Source organism: Chenopodium album, chromosome 6, assembly GCF_948465745.1.
Source record: "Chenopodium album chromosome 6, dcCheAlbu1.1, whole genome shotgun sequence".
NCBI lineage: Eukaryota > Viridiplantae > Streptophyta > Magnoliopsida > Caryophyllales > Amaranthaceae > Chenopodium > Chenopodium album.
In genome coordinates this window covers 8,958,301-8,982,568 of record NC_137839.1, presented here as the reverse complement: position 1 = coordinate 8,982,568, position 24,268 = coordinate 8,958,301, and the positions used below count along the sequence as shown (strand labels likewise).

The following is a 24,268-nucleotide window of genomic DNA, read 5'->3' as shown; positions in this document are numbered from 1 at the left end:
GGGCTAAAGCCCGTTGTATGAATTGTGAAGTAATGAACTCTTATGAGTTCAAAGGGGAACATTATTTAATAATTCGGAAGCACAGTTTTATTTTATTTGTCCATCTCTAGATGTTTGTTTGTGCTTAGCTACAAATGAGAAGGAGGTTGAGCATACGGCTCTTAATGAACCCATATCCATATTTTTGGAGGTGTGTTGTAGCTCACACTTGATGGAGTTCACCTACTTAGGTGTGGAAGTGTGGCCGCTTCCTATGAGTATTTCGTGGGCTTATACTCTAGAGCACCTATGAGCATCCAGGCTGGACGTATGGCCAGTATAATGCGTCACCTTTATTCGCGGAATTTCAGAATATTATACATGTTCAATTGTGTGGCTCAAAATGACGGCTCCCTAACTCCCTATTAAGTTCAAGACGAAGGTCACTTGGTAGGTCAGGGATCATAGTTTGATGTCCACTATGTGTTAATTCAAGTCGCGAGACATTGGCACTTATGCAATTGTTTTGTTTTGCCCAAAAACCAATTTTCTCTCTTTCTTTCTTTTCACCTCTTCGAACTTGTGGGGGATTGTTGGAAATTCTTGAGTGAAACACAAAGAAAGGAGAGGGAAAATAAATGTGATAAAGTCTCACATTGATATCTATCTTTCAGTTATGTCTTCTCTTCTTTGGCTTGATCTTGTTTTGGAAAGTTGTGATCAAACACAATAATTATGGACTGTTGGGGTTGATTCCCCAATTGTTAGCTGTTTAATGGGTGGTTTAATGGCAAAATGTTAATGCTCTTTATGGCTGCCATTTCTCCTTAAATCAAGCTAGTTGTTGCCTTTTTCATGTTGCACGTTACCCTTCTTTTGGCTATATATATTTGTGCTTTCACAAGCGACGAAGATATACAAAAATCAGCTATCTTTTACCCTCTCTAAATTTATCCCTTCGGATTTTGGGCAAGTATTCTGGTTCCAGTCGGGTTTGTGAGTGTACATAAACTCCGGCGCCGTGCTTATCCTGGAGGGCGACCGCTTCTAGTCTACTGCACCGGGAGGTAGCGCGGAATCGTCTTTTAGGTCAGTGGTTCTCCACGACGCGGCAATTATCAATTTGGTCTACACAACGTTGAGATAAGTATTTATCGTTTTATATTTTCTTATTTACTAACACCAAAAACACCACAAGAGAAAAATGATTTTAATGTGATGGATTATGGCGCTGTTGGTGATGGCAAAATTGATGATTCTAAAGTATAATTATTTTTCGAAATTTCCATGAATCAATAGATTATAATTATAATTTTATTAATATTATACCAAATTAATTTATCAATTATTTTTGTTGTTTTGAAGGCTTTTCTTAAAGCATGGACAGATGTATGTGGAAGCAACGGAGAAAGCCAAGTTTTGGTAGTGCCACAGCCCACAAGGAAAAGAATTTCTATTAAGCCCGTTAACATTTTCTGGTCCATGTAAATCGTCACATATTCAGATTTCGGTACGTTTATATTCTTATTTCTTACCTAATTTAAATTTAATAGTTAACTTGTGATATATATTTCTATATATGAATAATTTGACGGTTAAATGCATGCTTAAAAATACTAATTTTCTCTTAATTTCGGTAAAAATTAAGGTACAAGGAAATCTGGTAGCTCCAAATACTAGTGATTTATGGACTAAATGCGAAGAAAATTCGTGGATTCTTTTTAAAAATGTACAAGGTCTCGGAATCATTGGATCGGGCAAAATCGACGGCCAAGGATCACTCTGGTGGAATAAACCACTAATTGTTGTACACTTTAACTACTTAATTATATTTTTTATTTTTTATTTTTACAAAACTACAAATTAAATTTGATCGTATCAATTACATGATTTCTATTATTTTATTTCGTGTTTCAGACTAATGGTTGCACTCAGCCTACGGTACGATTTTTAGCTTTATTTTTATTCTTTTGACGAGTATATAGAATTAGATTTATTTAATGATCCAAACAATTTAATTTAGATGTAACAAAATATTACTTTTTATTTATTTATTTATTTATTTACAGGCATTAAGATTTCATAGTTGTAATGGGCTCCAACTTAGAGGCTTAACACATTTGAATACTGGCAAACAACATATAAGTATAGCTAATGCCAAATTTGTGGAAATATCACACTTAAATATAATAGCTCCGGGGGATAGTCCCAACACAGACGAAATTAACATTGCTAATGTTACTAATGTTTTTATTCATGACACCATCATTGGCACAGGTAATATTTTTTTTTTATTTTTTTTTATTTTTCGAATTATGTAAGGTGATTATTAAATTGATTTTGAAAATTTATGTTGAATTTTTTTTTTTTAATTAAAATGAAATTATGTAGGTGACGATTGCATTGCAATAAAGGGTGAATCATTTTTGGTCAATATTACAAGGGTTACATGTGGGCCAGGTCATGACATAAGGTATTGTAATCAATTCACAGGTTATAATCCAGAATTTATGAGGATTTAATTTAATTAATTTCACGATTTTTATTTCTACGTTTTGGAATTTCATCTTTAATTCATAACAAATTCTTCAATTGTTATTAACATAACTAATTAATGCCTATTTTAGAAAGAAAAGAAATATAAATTAACGTGTCTAAGAAAAAAATTATTCCAACTTATCAATACCTTATCCATGCACTAAGGTATACTTATATTATAGCGTGATTTTCTTAATTTAATAAAAATCTTAAAAATTGGGTGTTAATTCTTAAAAATCTTTCATATAGTATTGGAAGCTTAGGAAACGATGGAGATAATGATGTAGTAGAGCAGGTACTTGTGAATGATTGTACATTCAATGGATCAACAAATGGAGCCATGATTAAGACGTACCAGGTGATTAGTTTAAATAACTAATAGCTCAATTTTACTATCATGTGTACAAGTTATTATTGATCACATCATATTATCGATAGATATCCTTATTATTTTTTGGTTTCAATGAATCATAAGGAAATTACAAATACATAGCGAATCCTTTTATAAGATTATGTAATGACGTATTCTTAATTTGCAGGGTGGATTAGGACATGTAAGCGGCGTCACTTTTCAAAGAATAAAACTCATTAACACTACAAACCCCATAAATATTGATCTATTCTATAGTGTTAATAATCGGGATTCATGCCCAATCACAGTAAATATTTGCATATATATAATTTTTGTTTTTTATTTGTTTAAATTTCAAAAAAAAAAATTTAATATAAGCTCATCAAAAACGATTTCACATTGTTAGCTTAATATTGTGCACCATAAATCACAATTATTTTCTTATGATAAGTCATAAGTAATATGTAGTACTTCGTATATATGTTGTTCGTTGTTGTCCATAAACACACGTATTACTTATTCCAAGGACTATCAAACACTATTGAAAATCTGAATGCCCAAGCTGCCCCCGCAATTGACCAAAACTTCAAGAAGTCAACACCAGCGATCTTAGAGTTTTGGTATTAACCATACTCCACTAAAGAGCAGTGGAAGAATCATAGTAAAATTATACAACATTTTCACTTACAAAAAAACAAGCCAAAGCAAAAATCCCAATATAGTACCAAATTGATACGAAGTATAAAAAATACTACCTCCGTTAACTATTATTTGCAACAAAGGGGTATTATTTGTGAGATATAAACAGGCCCGTCGCTGAGCCGGGGCAGCCGGGGCACCCGCCCAGGGCCCACGGACGGAGAGGGCCCCATTTTCTGTTTTAAGTTCATGAGACAGCTATATTTATTTTATAGAAGCAATAGCTAACATGAGTATCTCGCCAGCTTGGTGGTTAGGATAAGTTGGTGAAGTTAAATGTTCTCTATGGTCAAAGGTTCGACTACCATCTTCACCAATTTTGTTTTATTTTTTTTCCTTCCCTGTTTTAAAAATTAGTAACCATTTGCGTAGTATATATCGATAATAACTACAAAATGCTTCCTTTATAAATTCTTTTTTTTACTACCATATAGTTGTAGTAGTAATGTAGTATATAATCATAGAAGTATTATTTTTACATTGAGTTTTTTTTTTTTTTTTTTTAAATGGAATTTTTACATTGAGTTTAACTTATTATAAGTTTTTTTCAACAATAATTAAAACTAGATTATTTGGTCAAAACTTTTTTTTTAAATGATTATTTGTTCATATATATATACTATAGGGCCTCAATTTATTATTTCGCCCTAGGCCCCCGAAATCTCAGAAACGGCCCTGGATATAAAATATTCCTTTGTTGCAAACAATAGTTAACGGAGGTAGTAAACAGAGTACTTATAAATTTTGAGATACAAGTTACCTTGTATTCGTTTTTCATTGATCGAAATTCATCAACAAAATTATTTGCTTCATCTTCTACGGTTATGCGATTTAGGACGAAATTCGTTGTATTCTTCACGTTCTCCATATTTTCGATCAATTAATGATGGTTGAATTTGTATAGCAGAAAATCTTGAATTAGGTATTTACAATTTGAGAAATTAAATGTTTTCGGCATTAATGATCGAAAATTGAAGGTAAGATCATCTCCTATTTTTTTGGTAAGTTCAGTTCGGTAAAAATAATTTCAGTTCGGTAAAAATAATTTCACTTCAGCAAAATTAAGGTGAATCAAACAGAGCCTACTAGTAATAATATGATTATTGTTATGATCAATTATTAAAGACCTAATTCTGCTATTCAAAAAAAAAAAAATTAAAGACCTAATTCTTGCACAACAAGGCAAACATAAAAAGATAAGATATCCTAGGATATGCATATCAACAATACTTGGGAAACAATAAAATACATCCTTAAAGTTCCTTAATATCTACTTCGTATATGATATCTAGGCATAATATTTATTCCTTTTTTTTTTGATGCATAATATTTATTCCTAATACTACTCCTATTGGAATTAGACGATGATACTCCAGTATTATAAATATAACTTTACTGCTAGAGTTTTGTTCAATAAAAGAAATGAAAACTACTAGAGTTTTTTACGAAGCTATCTACAAGCAAAAACCACCTCGATTGTATTTGATATCATGTCGTCCGGCTTTAAGTGTAAGTTAAAGGAGTTTTGCTATTCGATTTAGTTATATTTCGATGTAAATATCTCTCTTTATTTCTTTATGTATATACGTAGTATATGATTATTGATAAATCGATCTTACAACGTGAAACCATCCAAATAGATGGAGCTTGGCTTGGAATTGTGTTGGGTGAAAGTGGCATACTATTCATCATGGTAGGGATTCTTTGCGTCTTTGATCCCGACTTACTTCTTATTGGAAGCGTAAGTTTCAAATCTCATACTCGTAGTAATACGTACTATTTTTAATTTTTTTTTAAAATTTTTTTCTTATAATTTTTAATCTCATACTCGTAACATTTTTTTTTTACAGCTATTCTATTTGTCTGGGCTGGGATTACTTTATAAGATTGGAAAAGCTAAGGTACATACAACACTATTTGGAATTTGAATACCTCATTAGGTTTTTTTTTTTTTTTTTTTTTTTTTTTTTTTTTTTTTTTTTTTTCTAATTTACCATATTAATAGTATTAAAGTATAATCAAATTTTCACATCAATAATATATTTTATTAAATATATGTTGTTGATTGACAGATGATTGACGAATATTGTCAAGAACAAGTACCAATAATAATTGAAGAAAATTATAAGGATTCGAAGCAAGACGCCTTGAGGCTCTAGACTTGATTTCTATTTTTTCGGTTCATTGATTCAAAGATTTTTCATATTGCTTATTGTATTGAACACGTTTCTATATATCATAAGAAGTAACATGTATTTATCTTTTTAATTTTTTGTACCCGTGGTTTTAACATGTATGGTCCCATTGACCACTGCTCCAACAGTCTTAATTGGAATTAATGAGATTAGTGTCCTTAAGGATTTTTTTTTTTTGTTTTTTTTAAAAAAATTAATAATAAACTTTCATATATAATCGTCCAGTAAAGTATACGGTGGACTAGCTAGTAGTTGTTGAACATGAATAAGCCATAATCACAATTCAGATTCATTCGCTTTTTTTATAATTGTAACTAATCATTAATCTCTTTCTCCTAATCATTAATCTCTTTCTTGTGAAATTTGATTGGAAATAAACTAAGGTACCACGATGAGTATTGTTAAGAGTTTATGGAAATAAACTAATTATGGAATATGTGTTGTTAAGGGTTTAAGTTTAACACATTTTATAATTAACTTGTCATCTGATGAATAAAAAAGCTAACTAACCTTGCATTTGCAAATTATGATCAATTAAGAATGTACGAGAGGTTAAAGTAGAGATAAACAAAGGAAACTCTCAATTTGGGATATATACAAAGGAAACTCTCAAGGAAAGATTAAATATAGTGAATGAGAAATAAATTGAGAAAGCTAAGTGAAGAATTTATTTAAGAATTAATTGCGCTAAATTTGGAGCATTATTATTTTTTCGTTAAGACGGTTATGTCCCAAAGATGTTTATTTCCATACTTCCTGTCATTCATGTTATTATTATTTTTTTTTTAACTCTTAAGAATAGCTTGTGGACATTTATACCTCAAAAAATATTTTTTTTATCTCGAAGATAGTTTGTGGATCGGAAGTTGGTCCAAGAAGGGTAAGCGACGATGGAGGACGAAATCAAGGAAAGTCAGGTGGTTCGGAGAAGGGTACGTAAGCAACGATGGGGGGCGGAATCAAAGCTTAAATTATGGCGGGGTTGAGTGGAAGAGACGACGGAGTTCAAGTGGTTGATTGTAGTGGGTCAAACAATCATTTTAGCAGAAGAAACTAATCAAATATTCATTTGTATTATTTTAGTACAAAAAATGGATTTGAATTTTTTTTAGTAATTGTTGTATTATTTTAGTATAAAAAATAATTTGTAAATGATGTTTCAATAATAAAATTAGTATCAAATTATTAGGTGTGGTATCAAATTAATGCATAGTAAGTTATATGGACATCTATCTTCTAAAAAATGAACAAATTAATTTTATTTTTGGGGTAAAAATAAATAAAATTGAGAAAGCTGACCGGCGTTTAGGAAGAGTTTTTTAGTTTCGTGGTCGAACATACGGGATTTTCGAGATTTGGGTTTGGAGGTTGATGGTTCGGTTGAGTTTCGGGTTTTGGGTTTTGAGATAGGTGTATGTTTCAAGTGGGTTTTAAGGATCTGGGTTTCGAGGTGAGTGGTGAAGGTGAGTTTAGCCGTTTAGGGATTTGGGTTTTGAGGTGGGTTGTTGAGGTGGGTCTCGAATGGCGTTTATGGTGAGGGTTGATAAAGGGGTTGGGTGGGCAAAAAAGTGGTCGTCCTTTGACAAGGGGGAACATAAAAGGGTCAAGGGTGAGGGAGGTGGTCTATTTGGTGGTTGACACAGTAGATGGGGTGAGGGCTTCCATGTAGTGGGGGTGGATAATTCTAAGCCCAATCCGGATTTCCTCTTCGGGGCTTTAATACTCGGTCCAATGCCTCGGCTTCTCCTATGTCGAGCTCTTAATCACCGGTTTGATAACTCTAACCGGTCTTGCACTACTAGAAAACACCCAAATTACGACGGAAATTTTCCGTCGGAACCGGTTGTCGCAATATAGTTCGTCGGAAAACCCACCTTTTTCGACGGAAATTCCGTCGGAACCACTTTTTCGATGGAATTTCCGATGGAAATCAGTCCGTCTGAAGAGGTTTTCGGGCCTGGGAAAGTCTGTCGGAAATTTCTTTTAAAAAAACAAAAAAAAAAAAAAAAAAAAGCCTACCCCCACCACCAGCCACCACCGCATAGCACCATCCCCACACCTAACCTGTACCACCACCGAAACCTCCTCTAGAACCCACCTAACCAAACCAAACCCCCATAACCCTAAACGACCAGACCCACCACGTTACCTACCCCAGCAACCCAAGCCCAGATCTACAACCCTAACCCTAACCCTTTCGGCCGAACCCCCAAATAAACCTAAGCAAACCACCCCACCACCCACCTAAAACCACCACCGTGACCGCCGAATACCTAAATCACCACCAAAAATTAACAAAAAAATCAAGAAAGAAAATTAAAACAACCCCCAACACCCGAACTCCAACAACAACCACCCACCACCACCATAAATTGTAAAAAAAATCCAATAAAACAACAAAATAAAATCAAAATTGAAAAAAAAGGATACATACCTTAATACGACCACACATAACCTCGAAATTGGGTTTTTTAGGCCAAATTCGACAATGAAAACTCTAGATCTAGAGTTTTCAGTTTTTATGGTCGAATTTGACCTAAAAACCTTTGTTTTTAACGTGAGAAGAGAGAGGAAGGGCGAAAACAAAAGAAAATTGTTGTTGATGCCGATGATGGTGTTGTTGTTGATGTTGGTGTTGGTGGTGGTTAGTGTTGCCGGTGTTGGTGAGAGATAGGGGAAAGTAGAGGACATAAAGAGAAGAAGGGAGAAGAGGAGGGAGAACGCAAGGAGAGAGATAGAAGAGGAAAGGCAGCAAGAAAAGGGATAAGAGGAGAGAGAAGAGGGAGGAGAGGAGGGAGAACGCAAGGAGAGAGAAGAGAAAAGACAGAATGAGGGAAAGGAGGCGGAACATTTTTTAGGGTTTTGTAGAAGTGTATGATTTTAAAAAAAAATTATATTTTCGACGGAAAATTCCGACGAACTATAAATCCATCAGAAATGACATTTTCCGTCGGAAAGCACATATATTCCGACGGATTTTCGATGGAATTGTTAAATTCGTTGGAAATATCCGACCAAATGAAAATCCGTCGGAAATTTCGGCTTTTCCGACGGAATAATGTGTCCGTCGCTATTTGACTGTTTTCTAGTAGTGTTGGGCTATGAAAGACGGTCGTGTTCCTCCAATGCTCGTAGTTGCTCTAAATAATCCCGGAAAAAATCTCCAAATATGCAATTTCCTACAAAACGCTACCAAAACTACAAATACACTAGAAAGCACACATTAATAATAAAAGTGGCTTTAAAAAACCAAAAATACTCCTAATTATGATCAAGGGATGGGGGTAAATCACTATATAAAATAGACATATTAGATGCCCGAGACGCCTGTGCCATAACAAACTTTCATTTGAAACCACCACTTTGTTTGCTTGGGGATTCGGAGCATGATCCGGACGAAAAATATAGACCCCATTGCATTGCTCCCCTGCTCCAATCAGGTTTCTCAAACTGCGGTCCTGAATGATGCACACCTTAGCTTGTCAGTGAACTTAATAAAATAGCATGTTTTTTCTAATAATTGAGAGACAAATAACAAGTTGCGTGCATTAGAGAGTAGGAACATAAAGAACATTATCAAGAACCAAACTATCGGACAAAATAACTCGCCCTTCTTTCGTCGCCGTCGTACTCTTTTCATTTGGTAAACCAGCAGAAGACGAAATATCAATTAAATTGGTGAATAAGTCAATGTTACCAGACATATGGTTTGAAGCTAGCTCAATCAACAATAACCAAAGACAACTGCTATAGAACCACAAAACTATATGATTTGTGCAGCACGAATACCACCAAATTGCACCACCACAATTCACAAACCAAGTCACTAAAGGAAAGATATCCAACTTGCTCCCACAAAAGAAATGACAACAAGTATAAAAATAAAAGTAAGAGCCACCCACTATAATATCCTCTAGTAAAACGACACAACCATAATGCACTAATAACTATTTCTTCCTTTGATGAAAAAAAAATATAGCAATTTCCAACCTAAACAACGCAACGAACAATACTACACCACAGAAGGAATAGACCAAACAACACATCAACTCTACAAGCCCGTTTGGCCCGACAAACCCGCTACTTTTTGTGGGTTTGGGCACAAGAAATTTCGAGAGAAGACTCGGAAGAGAATTGGAGAGAGGAAAGCTGGAAGAAAGAGGGAGATAAAGAGAAGCTGGGACAAATAGAGGGGCCTTGGGAGGGAGAGAGAGAGAGAGGAGGGGGAGCAAGTGTAACCAAATTTTTTACAATATATTATATTTTTATTTTCAAAACGTAAACTCATCATAAGAGTATATTGTGCTTATGACCAGAGATGTTTTTGCTTTCCAACTAGATTAATTAGTGATGTACCTCGTATATGTAAATTGGAAAACGATTAAATATTTAAAACCATACAAAAGTGGGTGTCTCATACATATGTTGCGAATACAAATTAGACTGAAACTATGTAACTATAATCTTGATACATTTGAAACAAACATAGTATAAAACTTAAATTAAATCAACTTTATCATTATTCTTTTAAACAAACTTTTATCACTAATTGCAATAAATAAATTACGATAACTTGAGGTAGCCCGCTCGTTGCGTGGTACAACAACTAGTTACATTAAAGGTGTAGTTACAATATTAATAAAAAGAAGTAATCTTTAGTGTGTAAATAAACAATTACTACTTAATTAAAAAAAAGAGTCTTTTTTTTTTCCTTTTCTTTTTGACAAGAAGAAAAGAGATTTCATTAATAAAATATACTCAATACACCAAAAAAGAGTTAAGTACTATACACAACCACTCCCTAAACTTAGACTAAAGTTGCAAACTACTCACTAAACTTACAAAAGCTGCAATTCACTCACTCAAATAAGTTATGACCTACACGTACAATAATAGATAGATTAATTCTATAAACTCCATAAACTTTATGACATAAAAGCTTGCAACTCCATAAACTTCCTAACTATTTTAATAAATAAAAAATCTTTAACCATTATTAAATTTTTAGTTTTTAAATAAATTAAATTAATTTAGAAATAATTATTTTTGTAAAAAAAAAAACATAACCCCTCCCACCCACCCACCCACCCATCCATCACCCAACCCACCCCCTTTCCTCTACTGGCACCTAACTCTCCACCACGGTGCGATCCCCATGCCGCCACCCATACCCCCCTCCTCGAAAAGGACCTTCCTTGAAATGGCCCCTCCCAGAAACGACCATCTTCCTTGTTCTCATCTTAAACACGACCCTCAAACCTTAAAAACCCCACTCAAAACCAAACATGTTTAGGGTTTGGAGGCAATTTTCGAGAAGGGTGTTCGTTTCGAGAAGGAGATTGTGTTTGAGGGTGTGGAAAGGGAGGAGGCATGGGCGTCGCACCGAGGGTGGGGAGCTGAGCGTCAATAGGTGTAGGTAGGGGTGTTCATAAATCGGTTGGGACCGGACCACCCCGGACCGAATTAATCGGTCCGCTCTTCGGGTCTTGAAATTCATTTTTTCGGTCTCCGGTCTGGTCCAAAACCCTATAAAAATCGGTTTTGGACCGGTCCGTTTTTTTTTAATTAAAAATATGTGTGAAACCTTAAATAATGGTTAAAATTATCCTTAATAAGCTTAGAAAACTTTAAATTTATAAGTTTTTTTGCAATAAACATACAAAAAAAGATGTAAAAATGAGGTTACAATATAGTTTTTCCAATACTTTTTTGTGCTTTCCTAAACTTTATAAAAAATTTAGTATTCTTTTTAAAAAAATTCTTAAAATGGTCCAAAGCGGTCCGGTCCGGGTTTTGGACCGATTCTTTCGGCCCGGTCCGGGTTCGGTAAAAACTTAATCGGTCCGGTTTTCGGTTCTTAAAATTCTAATTTTCGGTCTTTGGTCCAATCCGGGTCGATCCGGTCCAGTCTTGGACCGATGAACAACCCTAGGTGTAGGGGGCTGGAGTTTGGCTGCATGGGTGGGTGGGGGGTGTGTTGGTATTTTTATGATTTTTTTTTATAGTTTGGTCATTAAAAAAAAAATCTGACTATTATTAATTCTAAGTCTAATTAGATTGAGTAATTAATTATTTTTTTTTAAAAGGTTAAAAAAAAAAAAAAAACAAAAAACAAAAAAACAAAAATCAGGGTGTTTCAAACTTTCATGTCACAGAGTTTAAGGAGTTTATAGAACTAACCTGTTATCATTGGTCAGAATTGATTTGAGTGAGTGAATTGCAACTTTTATAAGTTGAGGGAATAAACTATAACTTTAGCCTATGTTTAGGGATTGATTATATAGTTAATAGTTAACTCAACTAAAAAAACAACCATAATGTTCATTCATTGTAATGAAGCCATAAAACTTATGGTTATATATTATTTTTTTAGGAAAACTTTTGATTATTATATATATATGCACAAATTGCCGAACAAGTTATTGAAAAAATTATACAAGTCATAATCTTGCACACTTCTAATTTCTATGATTAAAATACCAAGTCATTATCTTGATGTGTAACTTCTATGTATTAAAAATACCATTAGTATCTTGGTGTGTAGAGTAGCTTGTACACACCAAGGTTACTTTTGTTTTTTCTCTTTAAATTTTATTTTTTTTAAAAAAAGTGGCCGGTCCTATATATGTATGTTGTTGCAATTTCATAGATTGAGCTTTGTAATTTAAGTACCACTTATTGTTCCTAATTACAAACACACACACACACAAAAAAAATAAAAAAAATTCAAGCTTCATCCATGGCTTTGCCTACTCTCCCCTTCCTCATCTTTCTCACCCTTGTTCAAACCACTTTGTCACATACTCTCAAACCCTCCTTATCTTCACCCAAAATATCAAACTCTTACAATAAAAAACCAATATCTTTTTCAACTTGGGTGTATAATAGACTTCGACCATTACAACAATCAAACACCTCAATAAATTCCCCTTCAAAAACCCATGTTGATGTACACCCAATCTCCTATCACTCAATAGTGATGGTGGTTGGAATAGGCAAAAACAGCACTTTTTCACCCATGCTCACAACCGAGCTCTTTGTTGACACTGGTAGTGGCCTTACTTGGCTCCAAGGTCTTCCTTGCAACTCATGCTTCAATCAAGGTGACTTCCCATTCTATAACCGCTCTGATTCAAAATCCTTTGCCGCTGTTTATTGTCACGAAGAGACTTGTTTAAGAACACTAAATGACGTTTACACTCGATGTGGTATCAAGTCATTATTTTCATCAGAGGAATGTTCCTATGAAATCGAATATCTTGATCTAAGTTGGTCGAGTGGTGTCATAGGTATTGAGACATTTTACTTTCTTGACGGATCATCATCTTTAGCTTCCGTGGAGTCCGTACCCTTTGGCATAGGTAACTCTAATTACATCCCCAACTCCTTCACTGGATTTCCTCCGGGAGTAGTAGGCTTAAGGCGTGGCTATGGAACCTTAATCCATAAGCTAGGAGTGAAGAAATTCTCTCATTGTTTCCCTAGGGAGGAGGATGACATGGGAATATTGAGTTTTGGCGAAGAAGCCAAGATTATGGGAGTTAAATTGGACTTAAATAAGAGGTCAATAAATTACGAGGCTTCCTTAACAAATGTATATGTGGCAAATGAGCGACTTCGGGTGTCATATAAGATAGCCCTCCCTGATACTATGGTGTTCGACACCGGATCATCATTCACTCATTTGTCTCCGCTATTGATGGACGCGGTTGTGGAATATATCAAGAATGCTCTTAGAAAGTACAAGTCTCAACAATGGAGGGGTTTTGAACTTTGCTATAACCTTGTCGAATTAACTTCAGTTAGTTTGGATGAGGTTGCTAAAGTTACATTCGAGTTTAACTACTCTACTCGGATTAATTTGTTCTCTTATCATCTCTGGACTCAACATAAGGAAAGGAATTTGATTTGCTTAGGATTTGTTAGATCATATAATGTAAATATATTTGGTAACAACCTAATGAGGGAGATAAATATAGGGTATACTCTAGATGAGGATGACTTAGCCATGTATTTTAATCATCAACATTGTTGGAATTGATAGAATATCACACTGAGATTGAATTGAAGTGCATGAGAAATTATTTCGTGTTTTTTAGTGGCATAACAATTTGGAGGACATGTCTCGTAAATAGCATTATGCAAATTTATACAGTAATAAAGTGCACTAGATAGAACTTGATTTTACAGATTGTAGTTCATTTTTTTTGGTATCATACTCATTATTCCTGTTTTGGGATCTGTAATTCTGTACCCTTAGGTTTTGAATTCAAGACCACTATTGTGGTTTTTAACGGGTATTAACTAACCTAAAACATACAAGTATTTTGTAATAAGGATAATGTGGAAAAAAAAAACATGTAGATATTTCTTACAGAATATTACGTATTTGAAGTGGGTTAGAGGCAAACACTAGCTCAAAATATAGAAATGATTAAAAATAGGCAAGAAATATTGGTGTGTACAGTAGATTGTACACACCAAGATACTTATGAAACAAATATATAGAAATGATTAAAAATAGGCAAGAAATCTTGGTGTGTATAGTAGATTGCACACACCAAGATACTTATGAAACAAATATAGAAAGGATGATTAAAAATAGGCAAGAAAGGCAGCGAAGTGAAATCTATCGATGTGGTACAATGAAAGTGGCACACAACTGGTGAAGTTAAAACAATATTAAAAACAATGTTAATATATACAGTAGTTGTAGTAAATCAAAACCTCACGAGCTTTGACCCCTGTTGTTTTCTGTTTATGACAAGATTCGGACAAGATTAATCCATTTGCCCCCTTCCTACCATACTGAATCTTTAGTCTCTCACTACACTGTAATTATTCATAGAGGATCAATTACTCGTAACTTTAATAATCAATAAAAATAAGTTCACGTATCAAGAATATTATAGGTAAATATTAATTCACTGCAATATAAATATTATCAAAATCATATTATGTGGGTTCTTTTAGATTTGGTTTGAAAGGTATTTTTTTAACATTAATTTATGGAAGTGTAAAGAAAAAATAGGACCGCAGGGAGTAAATGTTTTCCTAATTTTAATGGAAATTACTCTTAAAGAAAAAATAATCGGTCACCTTGTGATAATAATGTTTAAGACAATTTTTGAATCCATGCGATGAACAATATAGCAATGGAGTGTAAAATAACGTAGTTATTTACCCTTAATTATTTTCTAATCATCTAATATGTGATTCATGCTTTAAATTTTTCAAAGAATATGTGGTCCGATTCGATTCAAATAATCCAAATAATATGTAATGCACACTATTAATTTTAAAATTTATATGTCAATGAACTATTTTTCTAGCTCCATACTTGATTGGATTCGTAGCAATGTACTTCATAGTTAATTAAATACACATTTCTATACAATAATTTTTAATATTTTATTTTAATTATAAATACAATAGCACTAAGTAAAAGATGTGAGATGATGATGGGGTGCTTTAAATTTGTTATGAAAATGTGATTGTCAGCATATATGTCACGTTTTGCTATCTATCATCAAGTGGTAACACCATATGATTAGGCTACCATTTCATTAACATATACCTACATATCCCGTAAAAAGAAAAGGAAACAAAGTTGTCAATTGGTAGAAATGGTAGCACCACGTTACATACTCGTTAAAGTTGATGCGTGTAATTAAAAATTTAGGATGTTTGATCCTCTACTTCCGTTGATGGAATCTCTAATAATTCTAATATAATTGGATTGGTCAAGAATTGCAATTTGTACAATTTGTTGATGTTTCTATGGTAGTTGGCATGCTTGCATTGATACGCATTAAGCTAATAGCAACTAGTTTATGCATAATTTAGCTAATGAAATTTACTAATGACTAGCATATAGCTAATGAAAATTTATTTGCTGATTATTTTTACAAATTAAGATACCTCATTTTGGCTCATTCTAAAATAAATTCTAGATTTACTTTCTACTAACAAGTTATTTCCATCAACATACACATACATGCAATATTTCATACATTCCGGCTAACGTAGGCTCTTTTACCACTACTACTTGAAATAATAAACATGGTAGAAATTACTCAAAAGAAATTCTTAGTTGGATAAGATTTGGTTCATACAAGTATTATTGATCAATTATAAATTTGTTGCATGGTGTAATACCATGTAAAATTAATTATAAATTATAAATTCATTCGCTTTTTTTATATTTGTAACTAATCATTAATCTCTTTCTTGTGAAATTTGATTGGAAATAAACTAAGGTACCACGATGAGTATTGTTAAGAGTTTATGGAAATAAACTAATTATGGAATATGTGTTGTTAAGGGTTTAAGTTTAACACATTTTATAATTAACTTGTCATCTGATGAATAAAAAAGCTAACTAACCTTGCATTTGCAAATTATGATCAATTAAGAATGTACGAGAGGTTAAAGTAGAGATAAACAAAGGAAACTCTCAATTTGGGATATATACAAAGGAAACTCTCAAGGAAAGATTAAATATAGTGAATGAGAAATAAATTGAGAAAGCTAAGTGAAGAATTTATTTAAGAATTAATTGCGCTAAATTTGGAGCATTATTATTTTTTCGTTAAGACGGTTGTCCCTTAGATGTTTATTTCCATATTTCCCGTCATTCATGTTATTATTATTTTTTTTAACTCTTAAGAATAGCTTGTGGACATTTATACCTCGAAAAATATTTTTTATCTCGAAGATAGTTTGTGGATCGGAAGTTGGTCCAAGAAGGGTAAGCGACGATGGAGGACGAAATCAAGGAAAGTCAGGTGGTTCGGAGAAGGGTACGTAAGCAACGATGGGGGGCGGAATCAAAGCTTAAATTATGGCGGGGTTGAGTGGAAGAGACGACGGAGTTCAAGTGGTTGATTGTAGTGGGTCAAACAATCATTTTAGCAGAAGAAACTAATCAAATATTCATTTGTATTATTTTAGTACGAAAAATGGATTTGAATTTTTTTTAGTAATTGTTGTATTATTTTAGTATAAAAAATAATTTGTAAATGATGTTTCAATAATAAAATTAGTATCAAATTATTAGGTGTGGTATCAAATTAATGCATAGTAAGTTATATGGACATCTATCTTCTAAAAAATGAACAAATTAATTTTATTTTTGGGGTAAAAATAAATAAAATTGAGAAAGCTGACCGGCGTTTAGGAAGAGTTTTTTTTAGTTCCGTGGTCGAACATACGGGATTTTCGAGATTTGGGTTTGGAGGTCGATGGTTCAGTTGAGTTTCGGGTTTTGGATTTTGAGATAGGTGTATGTTTCAAGTGGGTTTTAAGGATCTGGGTTTCGAGGTGAGTGGTGAAGGTGAGTTTAGCCGTTTAGGGATTTGGGTTTTGAGGTGGGTTGTTGAGGTGGGTCTCGGATGGCGTTTATGGTGAGGGTTGATAAAGGGGTTGGGTGGGCCAAAAGGTGGTCGTCCTTTGACAAGGGGGAACATAAAAGGGTCAAGGGTGAGGGAGGTGGTCTATTTGGTGGTTGACACAATAGATGGGGTGAGGGCTTCCATGTAGTGGGGGTAATGACCTAAGCTACTTTTGGTCATTACATATAGGAAAATAGTGTTTTATATGCTCTGTTTATATTTAAGGCATTTACCTATGTTCACTTTAGGCAAAACCTCTGTAGGCACAAATATTTTAATTAAATGCCACGTGGGATATCATGTTAGTCAAAGGTCAAATTATTGACTTATTGATATTATGTTAGCATTCGACGTTTTGTTCTACTCTAGAAGATTACTCGTGGAAGAGATCAAGCATCGACGACCCCTCAACACAAAAAGAAAGAAGGAATTCAAATCATCAAGAACACCAGTTCAACCTCTACATCAATAAATAGTCATTGATCGAGATCAAGCCTTGTCGGCCCACAATCAACAATTTAAGTCAAAAGGTCTACATCAAATATCTTCGATAGAGATCAAACATCGTCGACCCTCAAACAAGAACCTAAGTCAAAGTTCTGCATCAACTGTCATTGATCGAGATCAAGCCTTGACGACCCTCGTTCGAGAATCAAGTCAATCCGTGAATTACGTCGTCAAAGTCAAAGTGGAGATAGAATCAAAGGAGAAAATTAGAGACTATACCATAAATAATTATCAAATTAATGAAATTAACACTTGTTGCATTTGTTTTGAATCTATTATTTGCAGATTTAAAATTTGTGTTCACACATCAGTTCTACTAGTAGCAGTATCATTATTATCGGTCTTTAGATATTCATCCTCTTTGTTTTCCATGATTTTTAATTTTCGTAAACAAATACCACACGTATCCTCTTTTTTCCAAAACTCGCTATCATCATCAAAACTTACCTTTTCTAACCCTGTTATTATTGGTATCTCCTCTTCAAAAAAAATCCTTTCCGGACCATGCCCTAAACTCCCTCTTTGTCGCAAACTCGGCCCAAGAGCATAAAAATCAAGCTTATACTCGTAAATGTCATCTGTCTTTGATCACAATTAAACCTGTTCAACGGGCCGGGCCGGACATGGCTTTATCTAAAATGGGCCGGACATGGATTTATCTAAAATGGGTCGGGCCAAGCCTAATCCAAAATGGGCCAATATTATCCATGGGCCATTAAGCCCGGCCTATTTAAATCAGTATAGGAAAGGTTTTGTTACCTAAAAGATGCTTATGAAGAATTAAAATTGAATTATGTAGTACTGAACTAAAATCTTACTAATATAATGTTTCTTTGTCCAAATCAAATAACAATTAATTGAAAACATACATACTTAACTAAAACTCAAAGTGTCTCTAAGTCACATTTAGTACACTAACATAAAAGAGTATCATCGAATAGTGTATTTTTATGCTAAATTATTAAAGATAAGAGTTAATTTGATCTTAGAATTTGCGGCACCAAGACCATAATGGCAGCTTCCAGTTGCCTCTGCATCAATTATTCTCAGACCTTCCACTTCAATTACACCTGCAGATTCCAGCTTGAAGTCAACAACCATAACACATAAATGCAAAACCATGGCTTTACTTGTTGATATGCATTATTAATCAAGAGATAATGCAAAATATGCAAAGGAACAGGAAAGGGAACGTATTAACTGAACCAACTTCCTCAAACAGAACCAGAATATAATATACATATAATGTGAAACTTTGACAAGTCTTTCAGATGTATGACAATATTTCTAAATATTAACATAGATCTAACAGTATGTCAATATCTAGCACATCAAAGAAAGTATCATAACAAAAAGTAATAATGTCAAGAGGTCAAATCACAAAACTAAGAAAAAAAATCTAATTTCTCAACAGCCAATATTCATTATATATCAAGTTTATAATTTTAAGGTGTATATAATTTTAAGTATGTCATAATTCATTAAAGAATATTAATAAAGGAAAAATGGAAATAAAAGCAATAAAAAGCAAAATAAAAACAATTACCTAGTATAGGAAACTATCATCAACCTCATCATCATCATCTCCATCATCAACGGCCTCATCATCATCCGAGCTAGAATCACAATCCAAATTTGAAGGGATGTTATATTCATCACGACGCCAATCTTGAACACAAACTAGGGCTTGAATCGTTGAGGGTTTCAATGAGCTACGATTAGGAGATATAGTTTTCCCCCCTACACTAAAAGCCGACTCGGAAGCCACCGTACTAACCGGAATTGTTCGAAGATCTCGTGCCAATATTGCAAGCTCCGGAAATCTCACGACATTTTGTTGCCAATACTCTAAAATATCTAGCTCCATGTTCAAATCAAGCTCCGATTCCTCCAAATATGACTCAAGTTGGGACTTTTTTGTTTGAGTCCTTGTAATTCTTGAACTATAGCTTTGATAATCATCAAAGAAGTTTTCATCTTCAATCCTACTACTTGTAGTAGAGGGAGCAACAATTGGGGAAGTTGAAAATGTTGACTTATACTCATTATACAAAGATCTTAAAGTGTTCAACACTTTTTCAACTTTACACATAGCCTCATCCAAACCATATATCTTGTCAAAACAATACTCCACAAACTTTAACTTAAACCTTGGATCAAGAATTGTCGCACAAGCTAGATATATGTTATACTCGGACCAATATTTGTCAAATTTTTCCAACATAGGTAACACCATTTGAGCTAAAAATTCATGTGGACCTTTAGATGTCTCAAGTAAACGACGATGCACCATACATTCTCCCTTAAAATACATGTTAGAAGTTGGAGACTTATTGGCCGAGAACATACATGTAACATCATAAAAGAGTTTCAAAAACTTGTGAACAACACTCAAATTTTCCCATTCATCCTCCAAAGGCACATTACTCTTGAAAGATGCATGTAATGACCCCAAATGAATAAAAACATCTTTGTAATAAAGCACATTATCAAGCATCATATATGTAGAGTTCCAACGAACTTGCATGTCCATACGAATTTTCCTCTTAGCCTCTAAATGAAAATGCTTTTGAGCGGTATCATAAAAGTCCTTGCTTCTAGAAGATGATCTTGTAACAAATTTTACCAAGTTTCTAATCTTATCTAATATGTTCTCAATACAAGATAGACCGGATTGGACAATAAGATTGATGATATGAGCACAACATCTTATATGAAAAAAACAACCACCACTAACCAACATACCCCTTGACCCAAGAAGATTTTTCATGTGCTTAACCATCACAACAGTTCGTATTTCTTTGAGTGCAAGTTATTTATAATTCATCGGTCTTACTACAATTTGGAGATATTTTATTTTTTAAACTTTGTGTCCATTTGTCATTGACTTTTAAAAAGTTGTCTAAAATATAAATAAAATTATTTTCATTTGACCAATATCCTGTAGTTTGAGTTCAAAGTTTTAAAGCCAATTACACTAACATTTGGTTACAAATTTACAATCATGAACGTCATAATAATTGTATCTATGTTATGCAATACGAGTATATTGATAGTGCAAAAGTAACATCTAGTGAAAAAAAAAAAAAAAAAAGTAGTGCAATCTTTTTACAATAAAATGACGCAACAAATGGTGTGATTATTGTTGAATTTAATAAACACAATAATATCAAGGCAAATGTTAACGAGCGCCCCCATGACGTTGGATAAACTAGCTAAAAATAGAAAGATTAAAGTGATGTATATTTTAAATGTTAAATTTTTGGCTAAGTAAAAAAGCCTCTAGCATAAAATAATAATGTTACCCTTTCGTGAGAGTTGATCGTCACTTTTGAAGGTATCACGACTTTGTGCGTTTAAGTAGTAATTTAGTACTTATATTATTTCACAGCCACATATATATCTTAAGAGTAAACGAGTAGTTTTATGCTTATATCATTTTATGATATAATAAAAGTGAATATAATTCACATAATTACATTCACAATTATTCAGTAATATAATGGTATTGGACTTTAGTAGCTTAGTATACATGGTGTGGACTTCAACTTGTAGAATATGTCACGTAAAAGAAAACAATTATACGAAGTAGTATATGATTATGTTCTTCTATAGTGAAAATGTACATCATATTCGATAGAATGAAGCATTATTTTGTGATTTTGTAACATTAATTCTCTTCAAAGAATTAAGAGTTTTATCAGTGGCGATTCCAGTATGGGTTATACTGAATTTGGGGAAAATTCGTAATTTAGAGGAAAATAAATTCTAAGTTAAATAAAAAATGCAACTTCTTATATCATTTACATCTTCTGTGATTCAGCGGTCAAAGAATTCACGTGCAAAGTATTCTCTTAGATGGGGACGCGGGATCAAACCCCTTGCCAAACCCAATTGTTATTTTTTTTTCTTGACAATTTAACACAATAACCTATTAATTTTAGTTAATAATTTTAGTTTATACAAGTATTTTTTATATTTTTTTTTCCTTTAAAAAAAAGTATTATATTATATTCAATTTTATTTTACTATTGTATACTTAGTATTACTTTTTTTCGTTTTCATTAAAACAAAGAATATATACATGTATTATTTTACACCATCATACTTTTATTTTGTATTATCTCTGTTTCATATTTTTTGCAATTTTAAAATATTTTACTTCCTCCGTTCTATTAATATTGCAACAAGAAGGAAATTACACATCCCTATGCACATTTTATATGCTAAATATCTATAATTGTGTAAGAGTAAAAATTATAAAAAGTTGATATTGTGAAAGTATTTTATGAGACGAATCCAATAAGATTCCATATGACTATATTTTTCTTAACGTATAAATCATATTATATGGTCAAACAAGAGTGATGAATAATACAAAAAGTCCATTGTTGCAATGTTAACAGAACGAAAGTAGTATATAATATTTTTTGATAAACATCAGTTAACTAAACTATATTTCTCGTCCAAAAAAAAAAAAAAAAAAAAAAAAAAAAAAAAAAAAAAAAACTGGTATGTTCGAGAATTTCGAGAGTCCGAATATTGTTCGAGAATTTCGAGAGTCCGAACCCATAATGACAAATTTCTGGAATCGCCACTGAGTTTTATACCTATATAACTAATTAACAACAAAACCTGAATAGACCGAATGAGAAAGAACTACGCGTTCTAGCATTCTTAACTTGTAGGACATCCGACTATCCGAGTATCAATAATACAAAATCAAACGATACATGCATAATGTATTAAATTGATAGTGTTGAAAAGAACTAGTACAAGTAATATGACACTCCATATTATTGTACATGTTATTCTATTTTACAATACATATTTTATAAATTACACGTGAAAATGTTAACAATCAAGATCATGTGGCATATTAATGTATATACGTATGTTACGTATTATTTTATTTACTTATTTTAATTTGTTCCACCAAATATTCTCTTCAGTTTTTGTACTTGTGCAGCATCAAGCAAAGTGATCTTCCGAATTATTTCAGTTGGTAAGTCATTTGCTGCCAAAGAAGCAGTAGTAAACTGGAAACCAGGATTTGCGCTGTTCAAGCTAACGAATGCAAGAGCAGGAACATCACCAACGTTAACTTGGAAGTGAAGTAATGTATGTGGGAAGATCATAATATCCCCCTTGTTCAATGTTTTAAAGTACGCGGTGTTATCTGAGCCTATAAAGCCAGCAATTATTGTTCCTTCAATAACTAAGATAACTTCTGATACTCTATGTGAGTGAATCGGAACAACTCCGCCCACTCCAATGTCTAACCTCGCCATGGATAACCCTAGACCATTCAAAGCCGGGAAAGTGTTGTCAAATGCTTCTGTAAGGCCAACATTGAAAATGTTTGTTGTGTTGCCTGCAACACCTAAACCAGAGAAAACAAAATCATCTACGGTTAGGTTAGCAGGATTCCTACAAGGATATCCTGCTGGTGTAACAGGGAAGTTAAAGTCCGCCACACAAAAGTCAATGACACTAGTAGTGGCGGACGAGAAAGAAACAAAAAGAGAGAAGATGATGAAAACTTTAGAAAGATCCATGCTTGCAAAATGTTTTGAAAGTTGGAATTGTAAATGATGAGGGTATAGCAAGTAGTATTAAGTAATAGTAGTAGTTATGTTAATATGTTGGTTTGTTGTCTCTCATTGTGAAACTTGGGTTCCTTTATATAGAAGCATTAGGCGGTGGAAGTACCTTTTTTTATTGTGTATTCTTGGGAAACAAGAAAAGTTTATAGTTATATCATCGTCATTGCTTATTTGATGGGATTATATATGTAAAACACGAAGTAATTTCTATCACTCTTTTTCTTGCATTTTTAAAATGATAGATTGAATAAGAGTCTGTTTTCTTCAGATTATTTTCAGTTCAATTCAGTTCAGTTCAGTTCAACTCTAATATGTCCAGTTAAGTTCAGTTCTTAATTTCCTTCTCTCATAAAATATTCAATTCATTTCATTTCAGCTTTAATAAGTTCAATTCGGTTCAATTAAGTTCATTTTAGCTCAATTCAGTCAATAAGAGCAGACACTAAGCTCCACACCAAATCAAAATCTTTCTTTATACAAACAACAGAAAACAATTACAAATTATCTCTTTAGTTCCTTTTTAGGTTCTAATTTGGATTTTACACGTTTATCAATACATATATATTTCAGTACAAATATTTTTAATATAGCATTACCAGTTTTTAAGCACTCAATGAGATTATAAATAAGTTTTTTTTCCTTGATTGAGAATAAAGTAAGAATATTTCCTCAAATTGTGAATAACTACAATATTAACAAGGAACGTAAATATTTGCTTGGTGGAGTAATTAAGCTCAATTTTCATCTCGAGTCTGATTTGAAATTGTACATGAATGTTTCCTCCAAATCTCTAATAATCACTTTCATTTTAGGTGATTACTGCTGATTAACACTTATTACAAGCTCGAAGACATAAGCGATGCGTCTGTGTGCATATAAAAAAAATATGTCATGCTCGATTCTCTTTTTTATTTTTTTCCTGAAATAACTTTTGAAAGAAAAAAAAAAAAAAAAACCTGTAGGTTAGAATATTCACCTCATCCCGGTGAAATAAGTTAC

The 24,268-nt window shown here is 33.0% G+C and overlaps 3 protein-coding genes across 3 annotated transcripts; 2 read left to right on the top strand and 1 right to left on the bottom strand.

Annotated features, from left to right (window-relative positions):
- The first annotated feature begins 1,197 nt into the window (after positions 1-1,197).
- Positions 1,198-5,727, top strand: LOC145636634 (putative polygalacturonase At3g15720). Its single transcript, XM_081688201.1, has 10 exons — positions 1,198-1,242; positions 1,345-1,401; positions 1,897-1,920; positions 2,049-2,256; positions 2,371-2,452; positions 2,767-2,875; positions 3,057-3,176; positions 5,160-5,309; positions 5,419-5,469; positions 5,641-5,727. The coding sequence occupies exons 1-10, from the start codon at positions 1,198-1,200 to the stop codon at positions 5,725-5,727; spliced, it is 933 nt and encodes a 310-aa protein (XP_081544327.1).
- Positions 5,728-12,742: 7,015 nt separating this feature from the next.
- LOC145636633 (aspartyl protease family protein At5g10770-like) lies at positions 12,743-13,804 on the top strand. Its single transcript, XM_081688200.1, has one exon. It carries the CDS (start codon positions 12,743-12,745, stop codon positions 13,802-13,804), a length of 1,062 nt encoding a protein of 353 aa, XP_081544326.1.
- An 8,575-nt stretch (positions 13,805-22,379) lies between these two features.
- Positions 22,380-23,300, bottom strand: LOC145634530 (auxin-binding protein ABP19a-like). Its single transcript, XM_081685952.1, has one exon. The coding sequence runs from the start codon at positions 23,219-23,221 to the stop codon at positions 22,586-22,588; it is 636 nt and encodes a 211-aa protein (XP_081542078.1). The 5' UTR covers positions 23,222-23,300; the 3' UTR covers positions 22,380-22,585.
- Positions 23,301-24,268: the final 968 nt, after the last annotated feature.

Bases quoted from the DNA above. Each gene is read 5' to 3' on its own strand.
- LOC145636634 (XM_081688201.1), top strand. From the start codon at position 1,198: ATGGATTATGGCGCTGTTGGTGATGGCAAAATTGATGATTCTAAA. The intron at 2,257-2,370 runs GTAATATTTTTT...GAAATTATGTAG, and splicing joins TGACACCATCATTGGCACAG to GTGACGATTGCATTGCAATA. The intron at 2,876-3,056 runs GTGATTAGTTTA...CTTAATTTGCAG, and splicing joins CCATGATTAAGACGTACCAG to GGTGGATTAGGACATGTAAG.
- LOC145636633 (XM_081688200.1), top strand. From the start codon at position 12,743: ATGGTGGTTGGAATAGGCAAAAACAGCACTTTTTCACCCATGCTCACA.
- LOC145634530 (XM_081685952.1), bottom strand. From the start codon at position 23,221: ATGGATCTTTCTAAAGTTTTCATCATCTTCTCTCTTTTTGTTTCTTTC.